The sequence below is a fragment of the Eurytemora carolleeae genome, unplaced genomic scaffold, assembly GCF_000591075.1.
Source record: "Eurytemora carolleeae unplaced genomic scaffold, Eaff_2.0 scaffold382, whole genome shotgun sequence".
NCBI lineage: Eukaryota > Metazoa > Arthropoda > Copepoda > Calanoida > Temoridae > Eurytemora > Eurytemora carolleeae.
In genome coordinates, this window is record NW_019396297.1 from 109,775 (window position 1) to 122,369 (window position 12,595).

Below are 12,595 nucleotides of genomic sequence, written 5' to 3' on the forward strand. Positions count from 1 at the left end.
TTACTAAAATTCCATTGTAAAGTATAAAAATGTGAGAAATCGTTTAAATTGCATTGTAATTAGTATGAAAATGTAAGATATTGTTAAAATTTCATTGTAATTAGTATGAAAATGTAATATATTGTTAAAATTCCATTGTAAAGTATAAAAATGTGAGATATTGTTAACATTACATTGTAATTAGTATGAAAATGTAAGATATTGTTAAAATTACACTGTAAAGAATGAAAATTTAAGAAATTGTTTAAATTGCATTGTAATTAGTATGAAAATGTAAGATATTGTTAAAATTACACTGTAAAGAATGAAAATGTAAGAAATTGTTTAAATTGCATTGTAAAGTATGAAAATGTAAGATATTTTTTAAATTACATTGTAAAGTATGAAAATGTAAGAAATTATTTAAACTCCATTGTAAAGTATGAAAATGTAAGATATTGTTAAAATTGTATTGTAAAGAATGAAAATGTAAGATATTGTTAAAATTGTATTGTAAAGAATGAAAATGTAAGATATTGTTCAAATTGTTTAAAGTACTCTGCGTAAGATTTAAGATATTGTTAAAAGTAAAAGTGCGAAAATTTTAAAATTTGGTTTCAATCTGATTGAAATCCAACCACTCAGCAAAATATTTTCAAATTCATGGTTCATTGCTTCATAAGAAGAATATCTACCATCTCTTATCTTTAGAATAGAAGCATTTTTCAAAATTTAAATTCAAAGGATTTAGGTTTCATCATTTTATATTAAAGGAAATTTGTTCGTTTTTACTGGGTTCTGTATTCTGTGTTTTGTTTTGTTTTCTGTGTTCCGTTTTTTAAATTTTGTGTTTTTTCTACAGATTCAGATTCTTTTTTGTTCTATTCTATATTCTGTATTCTTTATTTTGTTTTCTGTATTCTGTGTTCTATATTCTGTGCACTGTATTTTGTTTTCTGTGTTGTTCTGTATTCTTTATACAGTGTTTTGTTTTGTTTTTTTCTGTCTTCTGTGTTCTAAATTCTGAGTTCTTTGTTTTGTTTTCTGAATTCTGTGTTCTATTTTCTGTGCACTGTATTTTGTTTTCTGTATTCTGTGCTCCGTGTTCTATATTCATTGTACTGTGTTTTGTTTTTTTTGTATTCTGTATTCTGTGTTTTGTGTTTTTTTTTTTTTTGTATTATGTGGTCTGTGTTCTTTGTTTTTTGTTCTGGTTCTGTGTTCTCTGTGTTCTGTGTTCTGTGTTTTTTATTCAGTGTTCTGTGTTCTATTTAAATTTATAGGTTGTGAAAAAGCAGAAATATTTGACAGTTTATATCTGGGCGGGAAATGACTTGAACAAAATCGGATTTTCACTGAATTTATTTAAATAACACTTTAAGACAGAGAAGTTTTTTTAGGCTTTCAAGCGGTAGACCAGAGTCCAAATTTAATGAATTTGAGCCGAGTCTCAAATCCACCAAAAACCGGTATCCTTTGAGCGTAGGCTTAAATCTTGAAACATTCAATACAATTTTTAGTGGAACCAACCATATTTGAGCCGCGTCTTAAATTTATGCCACGGCTCTAATTCTTTAATTTCGTCATTATGTTCTATATCTGGCTCTAGTACAAAAGGTAGAATTACAAAAGGTAGAATGACAAAAGGTAGAACGATCATAAGGTAGAACGACAAAAGGTAGAACGATCAAAAGGTAGAACAAACAAAAGGTAGAATTACAAAAGGTAGAATTAAAAAGGTAGAACGTTCTAAAGGTAGAATTTTTCAAATTAAAATTTTTTTTTTAAATGTCAAAAAAATGTTTCTTATTTATTAGGACTAATTTTTATTTTACAAATGTACATGATTTTAATCCATGCCAATAATTGTGGCAAGCTGTTTCATATAGTCTGGTGCAGGGATATTATTATACATTTCAGTCATGTTTTTAATCCTAGTACGTTTATCTCTCTGTTTTTGTTTGCGAGCGTTCTCAGTGCTGTTTGNAGGTTCTATATCTAGGTATACAAGGTTCTATATCTAGGTATACAAGGTTCTTTATCTAGGTATACCAGGTTCTATATCTAGGTATACCAGGTTCTATATCTAGGTATACAAGGTTCTATATCTAGGTATACCAGGTTCTATATCTAGGTATATCAGGTTCTATATCTAGGTATACCAGGTTCTATATCTAGGTAAACAAGGTCTTTATCTAGGTATGGCTGGAGTACTGAGCTCTATGTTCCGTATTCTCACCAAGATGTTGGTTAAAGAGGAAACATATTCCACAACAATATTTTTTCTTATCTCACTCCTCATTCTCATTCTCTGCCTAACCCTCTTCCCGAAGGTTTGTTTTAAAGTTTTAGGTATCTTTATCAAGTTTCAATTATCCTTTAATTATTTTCCCTTTATAAGTTTCAATTATCCTTTGATTTACAAGTTCAGGTATCATTTAATTATCTTCTCTTGACATGTTTGAAGTATCCTTTAATTATCTTCCCTTTACAAGTTTCAAGTATCCTTTAATTATCTTCCCTTTACAAGTTTCAAGTATACATGTTTCAATTATTCTTTGATTATCTCCCTTTATAAGTTTCAATTATCCATTAATTATCATCCTTTACAAGTTTCAATTATCCTTTAATTATCTTCTCTTTACAAGTTTTAATTATCCTTTTATTATTTTCCTTTTACAAGTTTCAATTATCCTTTTCCGTTTACAAGTTTCAATTCTCTTTTAATTATTTTCCCTTTATAAGTTTCAATTATCCTTGGATTATTTTCCCTTTACAAGTTTCAATTATCCTTTAATTATCTTCTCTTTACAAGTTTCAGTTATCCTTTAATTATCTTCACTTTACAAGTTTTAATTGTCCTTTTATTATTTTCCTTTTACAAGTTTCAATTCTTCTTTAATTATTTTTCTTTTACAAGTTTTTATTATCCTTTTCTTATTTTCCCTTTACAAGTTTCAATTCTCCTTTAATTGTCTTCCCTTTATAAGTTTCAAGTATCCTTTAATTAACTTCCCTTTACAAGTTTCAAGTATCCTTTTATATTTTCCCTTTATAAGTTTCAAGTATCCCATAATTAACTTCCCTTTACAAGTTTCAAGTATCCTTTTATATTTTCCCTTTACAAGTTTCAAGTATCCTTTTATATTTTCCCTTTACAAGTTTCAAGTTTCCTTTAATTAACTTCCCTTTATAAGTTTCAACGATCCTTCGAAGTCTTGAAGAAACCTTTAATTATTTTCCCTTTTTATCTTTTAATTAAAATTACTTTGGAAGCCATCGCAGTTCTTTTTGGAATCCTGTTAACAAAAAAGCATATTTTTTTTTGACATTTTGTTGTTTTAATCTTTAAAAATTTGCGCTTATTCCTAACTCATGTAGCATACAATCCTTGTTTTAATGATTATTTTAGTCTTTTCTACGGATTCCGAATTAACACCTCTGGGGATATAAATATTTAATTTTTATTTCACAAGTTTCACATTCAGTCACAGCACTGCAAAAGTTACAACTTTTTTGGTTCAAATTTTACTAAAGTACTGCAGGTGTTGAAAGAAACACTATTCATGTTGTCGATATCTACAGTAATTTCTCGTATGAGGTTTATTCATAGCAAATCTAATTCAAAATTATTTTTTTGATTGAATCAGCCCAACATAAACTTAGTGTTGAAATAACTGTGAATAAGACAAATTCAGGCCTACGCGCACAGTTTTGCGCTCAGAACTAGAAAAAAACGACAACAAAATGTGTATATTCTTTTAAAGGTTTGAAATTAGTATTTTGTAAATTATTGAACATATAGGGATTTGAAAGAAAATTTTTTGATGACCTCAGACATCGTTTTCATGTCCAATCTAACCTTTTAAGAGTCATAGATACTAGATCAAAAAATAAGTTGGTGCATCCAAATAGATTGTCAAGTACAATAGATGGCAACGTAGAATTTGTACAGTCTCAGTACAGCTGTATTCTTACGCCACAAGTGTCAACTCAGTTTTTGTCTCCGACAAAACCATCAATAATAATGATAATTTAAAAATAAAGTGCTTTTCTTACAGTGAAATAAGTGCAATTATATGTGTTCTTCATTTTCTGTTTTAACACTTTTTTATTGAATCTTGGAAAACATTTCAACTATTGTGAGAAAATTTTATTTTCCTTGTTATATTTGACACTTGTGACGTCGTGTATAATTGGTCCATTTCTCTGTTGCCACCTATATTGTACTTGATAATATATTTGTGTGCATCTATTTATTTTATTTATTATGTCTAACTTATCTTTCTAATGAAATTTTTAGGTTCAGCGTTCTGAGTTTGTTTCTTTCTACATATCAATGGCACTCAAATCCCAGGAAAAAACTGAGGTTAGATAGATAGATAGATAGATAGATAGATAATACATATATATATATATATATAATATTTAATGAAATTAGATCATTTATATTTGATGATATTCTACTAATAATTTATTCTAAAACTTGAAATATTATTGTTTTGACAGTTGTGAGTGTCCAGGGGTTAAACAAAAAGATGAAAATGGATGAAATATATTCATAACTTAGATAATTAATCACACTTTTTATCCACCAGTCAACCAGCACTCTAGGGGTACTGTATAATCACCCCTCCCCCCCAGTTCCATTCTAAAGTACTACGGTATATAGTACATCAAGATTTAGCTTTGAAAGAAAAAGAAAGGCAATAAATTTGAAAAGAATTTTAAAATCCCTCAAAACCATAAAGAAGGCCAAACGCCAAGTTTGATCTTCGATCGTTTTGTAAGTCGTCCTTTAATCTAGTAATAGTACAATAGATGGCAACTTAGAATTTGTACACTCTCAGTACAGCTGTATTCTGACGTCACAAATGTCAATTCAGTTTTTGTGTCCGACAAAAATATTAATGATAGTGATAATTTTAGAATAGTGCTTATCTTACAGTAAAATAAGTGCAATTTTATGTGTTCTTTATTTTCTGTTTTTACATTTTCTTATTTAATCTTATAAAACATGTCAACTAATGTGAGAAAATTCTTTTTCCTTGTTATATTTGACACTTGTGACGTCGTGTATAATTGGTCCATTTCTCTTTTGCCACCTATTGTACTTGATAATCTATTAACCCTGTACGTATGTTTATGTATGCAATATTGTACATACAGTGATAACCAGAAAACACTGGAAGTGGAAGAATACTGTAAGACTCAAGTTATGACTTTAAATAGTCCAATAAATATAAGGCACAGCAATTGTGAAGTCAGGCACCTCTCACCCTGCAGTAAAGGTAAATTCAACCTAAAGTCTGCTTGCGTCAACCTTGTTGCACAGGCTAGTCCTATTGAGTGTCTGCTTTATTTACCCAATGTCCGGGCGATACAGTACAAATTGGGGCCGGAAAGGTTGACCCGGCTCGGAAATTCAAATGTACTATACGGCTGCCCGTGAGGTGAAAACAGTCCCATTTTCGTTGATAGGTGATTTAATAACTTTAGAAACAACATCAAATGCACTTCAGGTTTACTTTAATGTCGTATTCCATATATTCTACAGTTTTCTGGTTATAAATCTTATCACTGTACATATCTAGATACTTAAAACAAATTTCAAAGGTTCTTAAAATGAGGTATCGGCTACGTCTAATTCTTTTATTTAAAGGGAGTGTTTGCGAAAAATGAAAGGGGGTATAGGCTTAATGCGATAAAAAAGCGCTTTTGATCGCTACTAATCTTACTTCTATCTGTTGCGTCTATAAGGAGAAAATTGTTAAAAACGACTCAAACATTCCTGGAAAATATGAAAATGTCGTCTTCATTATCAAAAATCCTCGAAACAGGAAAAAATGTAACTCTCAGATCATGAAAAATACAAAATATTATGAAATATCAACTATTTACGAATGCGTCGAAAAATAATCGATGACTATTGTTTGTAATATCTGAATGATTTGTTGGGAATCAAATAGATATTTTTACGATCCGAGTTTAATGTTGCATCTTTCTGAATTTGTATGAACACTACGTTCTTCGGTGTGAGTCGTTTTTAACAATTTTCTCCTTATAGACGCAACAGATAGAAGTAAGATTAGTAGCGATCAAAAGCGCTTTTTTATCGCATTAAGCCCATACCCCCTTTCATTTTTCGCGAACACTCCCTTTAATTATCATGAATCTGTTTCTAAACTGCATGAAGAACCTAACAAATGTTATCTATAAAATGTGCTAACTTTGAAAATCTAAAATTACTGTTATCAATACAATAATTATCTGTTAAATGTCTTTTTATTAAACTTTTCAACAAGATGCAAAATCCATCGCTTTATTTTGCATCAGATTGATTTTTGCGGACAAATCCCTTTAGATTTTTATGATAATCATTAATTAAAATTGAGGTTGCGAGGCGGGGTGTGAGTTTTCTAAAAGATAAACATTGTGTAAAAGTTTGGTTTTGTATTCTGTATAAACTTTGTTGTTCAGTATTTAGGAATTCAAGGTTTTACAGTTTATTTGCCAGTTTCTAATCTAGCTTCTGTATAATATTTCAATAATACAGGAGTAAAGGAGTACTGGAGTACAGGAGTACAGGAGTACAAGAGTACATGAGTGCATGAGTACAGAAGTAAAGGAGTATAGGAGAGCAGGAGTACAGACGTACAGGAGTACAGGAGTATAGCATAAATGTAAATATTATATTTAGGAGAGAAGACTGGGGTCTGATGAATCAATGTACGGTAAACCATTTCTTCCAATCACAGAATCTTTAATTCCAGGTAAACCTTCCTTAATCCTTATATACCTTCCTTAATCCTCTTATATACCTTCCCTAATCCTCTTATATACTTTTCTTAATCCTCTTATATACCTTCCCTAATCCTCTTATATACCTTCCTTAATCCTCTTATATACCTTCCTTAATCCTCTTATATATACCTTCCTTAATCCTGATATACCTTCCTTAATCCTCTTTTATACCTTCCTTAATCCTCTTATATACCTTCCCTAATCCTCTTATATACCTTCCTTAATCCTCTTATATACCTTCCTTTATCCTTATATACCTTCCTTAATCCTTATATACCTTCCCTAGTCCTCTTATATACCTTCCTTAATCCTCTTTTATACCTTCCTTAATCCTCTTATATATACCTTCCTTAATCCTTATATACCTTCCTTAATCCTGATATACCTTCCTTAATCCTCTTATATACCTTCCCTAATCCTATTATATACCTTCCTTAATCCTCTTATATACCTTCCTTAATCCTTATATACCTTCCTTAATCGTTATAAACCTTCCTTAATCCTCTTATATACCTTCCTTAGTCCTTATATACCTTCCTTAATCCTCTTATATACCTTCTTTAATCCTTTTATATATCTCCTTTATCCTCTTATATGCCTCCTTAATCCTCTAATATACCTTCCTTTATCATCTTATATACCTTCCATAATCCTTATAAACCTTCCTTAATCCTCTTATATACTTTCCTTAATCCTTTTATATATCTCCTTTATCCTCTTATATGCCTCCTTAATCCTCTCATATGGCTTCCTTAATCCTTTTATATATCTCCTTAATCCTCTTATATACCTCCTTAATCCTCTTATATACCTTCCTTAATCCTCTTATATATACCTTTCTTAATCCTTATATACCTTCCTTGATCCTCTTATATACCTCCTTAATCCTCTTATATACCTTCCTTAATCCTCTTATATATACCTTCCTTAACCCTTATATACATTCCATAATCCTCTTATATACCTTCCATAATCCTCTAGTAAAACTCCTTAATCCTCTTAATTATACCTTCTTTAATCATCTTTTATACTTTCCTTGATCCTCTCCTTAATCCTCTTCTATACCTCCTTAATCCTCTTATTACCTAATCCTTTTATATATCTCCATAATCCTCTTAAACGCCTCCTTATTCCTTATATATTTCTCTTTAATCATAGTAAAAAAGCAAAAAGCAGATTCTCTAATTTACTTTTTGAAAAATTAAGTTTTTAAATTAAGTTTTATAATTTTAAATTTTTAGCAAATATATTTTACATAGATATTTAATATTTAATGTATTCTATAAAGCTTGAAGTTGAGAGCGTATACATAAATCATTTATAATATGCATAACCTCTAACTACATTATATGCTTTGCTAGTTGTGGTAGGGGGGGGGGGGGGAGGATTTAACGTCAAAACAAGAGATACAAACTTTAATTAACAGTTTAGAATCAAGAACAAGTGTGATTATATTCACATAACTAAAAGCAGACTTAAGAAGAGGGTCAAATTTACTCGCAGACAAATTAAGAGGGTCACTTGTATGACGTTGTGAACTCGTAGCTCCTTACTAGCAAAGATGTTTGCTTTGTAACAACATCTAATCGACTTCAGTATTGCTTCAATGTCTTTTTCTACAATTTTCTAATTATCACTGCATGTGAATATATTATATATATAAATATTAAAGAAAATAGTTTATAGTTTATTGGAACACACACTAGGAAAAGTTAATCTTATCAGCAGAAACTTTTCAACTTACAAAAATTCTTAAAGTTTTAAACTTTAAGATAATCTTGTTAAATCTGATTTATTTAACTTTGTATTTATATATTCCACTTGAATTCCAGAGCCCGCGATTAAAAAAAATTGGGAAAATACGACTCAGGTCTAAGCTGTCGATTGGGCTTATTTACGGCTTGGGCTTTTGAATTTTAGTTGCATCTAATTTTCCACCGAGTTGAGTTCATAAAACCGGTTTATTAATGTATTTGGCGGATTTTCATTGTTGGAATTATAGATGAGAACAAAACTCAACATAAAAAGATAGATAGCTAGATATGGATGATGATTTGAATACAGAAATAAATCATATTTCAAGTTGAAAGCGAAATATATAAACGATCATGAATATTCAATTCAACGTTCAACGGAAACTTGAGTCAACTCTACAAAACAATTCACAGCAGATAATCTTAAACCAAAAACATACTCATATTTTAAATTTTTAAAAACATGCTTTCCAAACTGGACTAACCTGGGCTAGTTGTGCTCAGTTTCCAAACTGGACTAACCTGGTCTAGATGTGCTCAGTTTCCAAACTGGATTAACCTGGTCAAGATGTGCTCAGTTTCCAAACTAGACTAACCTGGGCTAGATGTGCTCAGTTTCTTTTTTTAAATTTAACCGCTATTTGGTCGATAATTTAACAATCTTCAACCTTGCGGAGTTGTCTTTTTTTACTTGTTCTTTTAAAACGCAACCACCATGTTGCTAATCAAAAAGTATATAAAATTTAAAAAAATAATTTATGTTTAACAGGTATAATTTTCTAAAGCGGCAACTCCCCATTGATATTTTCCCAAGTGGCAAATTTTCAAATGTGCATTAATTTCCCAAGCTGCAACTTCCCAATTATATCCTAGCCACAGTGCTCGTCACCTAGTCTGTTCTAGCAGCAGCGCTTGCCCCCCCCCCTCGACCCCGCCCTTCAGCCTGCAGCGCCTCAGAAGGCCGAACCTAACCTTTGGGAAGTTGCAAATTTGGAAGTTGCCTTTTGGGAAATTGTCACTTAGGAAGTCGCCCTTGGGAAATTACCTAACACCTTCGAGAAAATGTGCCATTGGGTTATCATAAATCCATTGGTAAATGTCTAGGAGTATGGTAAATGTACAAATGAATAAACATTCCATGATGCAAATATATCATATAAATAAACCTAAAGAAAAGGTCACATTTGATCCATCAATCATGATTCGTCAACAACGCATGATTTACCCTCAGAAAGATTGACAAAGTTGAGAAAAAAAATTAAAGGGAGTGTTTGAAAAAATGAAAAAAGGGTGCAGGCTGAAACAGAATCAAATTACATGGACTCTCATCTGTTAGCATTAAACTTGTTCTAGCATTGCCTGTAGACGATATAGATAGAAGCGATTTAGATAGACGTAAAATGAGTAGGAATCGAATACAAATTTGATTAGGATTCTGCCTTTAACTTTTAGCATACACTCCCTTTAAGTATTGGAAATATCACGTTCTTGAGCCGGGAAATCTGGATAAATCTTTTCTTCAAAACTTTCAATATAGAGAAGATTTTACTTGATTGAGCAGAGTGGTTTTATGTTTATTTTACTAAAAGGATAAAATAAGATTGTTTTTGTTTAGATTTTACTTTTCTTTTATTAATTTTCATCTGTATACTTTCTTTTTTCATCTTTTGCTGTCCTTTTGAAATAAATTCTAACGATTTTTCAATTCATATTGGCAAACATTAGCATAGTTTATTTTTCAATTGATATTGACAAACTTTCTCATTTCTTATTTTTCAATTAATATTGGCAAACTTTTTCATAGTTTATTTTTCAATTGATATTGACAAACTTTTTCATATCTTATTTTTCAATTAATATTTGCAAACTTTTTCATAGTTTATTTTTTAATTAATATTGACAAACTTTTTCAAAGATGATAGTTCATAATTGATTTTTTAATGTAATTGGAAAATAACAATTTGGGGTATGAATGCTGTTTAAACAAAAACACAAGTGAAAACTTATTTCATCAGATTATGTAAAATCAGAAAAATCATCTAAAAATCTAAAATCCATGAACCTTAAAAATCTAAAATGCATTCAAAACTCTTTTTTTAAAAGAAAATTGACCAAAAAACAAGATTATTTCAAAATTTAAATTCAAAATCAGGATAAATTTATGTTCTCATACTTGTTGTACGTAAAATCAAATCTGGAAGAGATATGAGGTCACAAAGCCGAACCAGTAATGTTGCATAAATTTGACTGTATCTTTCTATCTATAATTCAATTCCAAATATACTGTGTCTGTGTACTTATATAGAAGAAATGCTTGATAATATTTTGCAAAACTGTTATTATATAACAACTTAAATATTTGTTACTTCATACATTAAAATGTTAAAATGTAAAGACGACTTCTTTATTTATGAAAACGAAAAGTGAAATTATCTCCATTTTTTGTTGTAGATGATGATGAAAGCTTTCAAATCCCAGAATTTGGTCCAAACTGTCGTTCGCAGTACAGGTATACTTACCAGTAGTGTACAGTACAGTACAGTAAAATACAGGACAGGAAAGTACAGTACAGTACAGTACAGTACAGTACAGTACAGTAAAATTTAGCACAATACAGCAAATTGGAGTACAGTAATGTAAATATCGTACTGTAAAATTTTGTAAAGGATATCTCTATGTTAAGGATATCTCTGTGTATAAGGAGTATCTCTGTGTATAAGGAATATCTCTTTGCAAGAAATATTTCTGTTTTGGGAATATCTCTATGTGAGGAATGTAAGGAACTAAATGTGATGGATATCTTTATGTAAGGAATATCTCCATAAAAAGACTATCTCTATGTAAAGATTATCTCTGTGTAAGGAATATCTTTTTGTAAGTAAGGAATATCTCCATGTAAAGAATATCTCTATGTAAAGGATATCTCTATGTAAGGAATATCTCTATGTAAGGAATATCTCTGTGTATAAGGAATATCTCTATGTAAAGGATATCTCTATGTAAAGGATATCTCTATACAAGGAATATCTCTCTGTATAAGGAATATCTCCATGTAAAGAATATCTCTGTGTAAAGGATATCTCTATGTAAGGAATATATCTGTGTATAAGGAATATCTCTGTAAGGAATATCTCCATAAAAAGACTATCTCTATGTAAAGATTATCTCTATGTAAAGAATATCTCTGTGTAAAGGATATCTCTATGTAAGGAATATATCTGTGTATAAGGAATATCTCTATGTAAAGGATATCTCTATGTAAGGAATATCTCCCTCCTGGCAGCTCACATCACTAAACTATCGAATCCCTTTAAACATTCATCTATTGTATCTATTGTATGTATAATCTACTCTTTATAGAAATTATAAACGTTTAGTCGGAGTTGGTTTAGAAATATAAACATACTATGAACTGAAAAAATGGCATCATTCTTTATTTTTTCAATTTTACTGTAACACACTCGAAACCTACGAAAACGTGCTTAGTATAAAACAGTCACTTTTTCAGGGGAATATTGTTTACACAAAAAAAAACAGATTAATCAGATTGTTATTTACACAGAAATCGTATTTGGGTTCTTTTATAAACAGAATGATTGTTAAAGATTTGTGTAAATCAAATTTCCCCTGTAATAGCATGTCTCTGCAGTGAATGTGTTTACTAAAGAACTTCACACTTAGATTTTTATCTAAAAAGCTCCTAGCTTTTATCTCACTTAATGACGTCAAATTAAATTCGATGCACTCGTATATAGTTGATTTAAATCGAATTTTATTCGATTTAATCTATACTAACTTTCATTTTTCGCGAACACTTCCTTTAAAGGGTGCAATTTGATTTTATATTTAAAAATAAAATATATTGATATTGATAAACCTAGGATGAGGGAGAGGTTGGAGGATGGTTTGGTGGAGGTCGAGGTGGAGGGAAAGAAAATCGGAGGAAATATTTTCAAATGTTTCAGAGGACTTCATGGTAACAAAAACAAATTTGTCGAATCTAATTTTTTTTTTAAACCGATGTTAAAATATAAAAAATGACACATTATGTTTCTGAA

At 30.0% G+C, this 12,595-nt stretch overlaps 1 protein-coding gene across 1 annotated transcript in view; it reads left to right on the forward strand.

The window, feature by feature from the left end:
• LOC111700427 (equilibrative nucleoside transporter 4) overlaps window positions 1–12,595 on the forward strand; it is a 47,948-nt gene that overhangs the window by 15,834 nt on the left and 19,519 nt on the right. Inside the window, exons 8-12 of the mRNA XM_023471324.1 lie at window positions 2,179–2,312; window positions 4,283–4,348; window positions 6,680–6,752; window positions 10,989–11,046; window positions 12,419–12,513. Of these exons, the coding sequence (XP_023327092.1) occupies window positions 2,179–2,312; window positions 4,283–4,348; window positions 6,680–6,752; window positions 10,989–11,046; window positions 12,419–12,513 (426 nt within the window). The remainder of the gene's footprint in view (window positions 1–2,178; window positions 2,313–4,282; window positions 4,349–6,679; window positions 6,753–10,988; window positions 11,047–12,418; window positions 12,514–12,595) is intronic.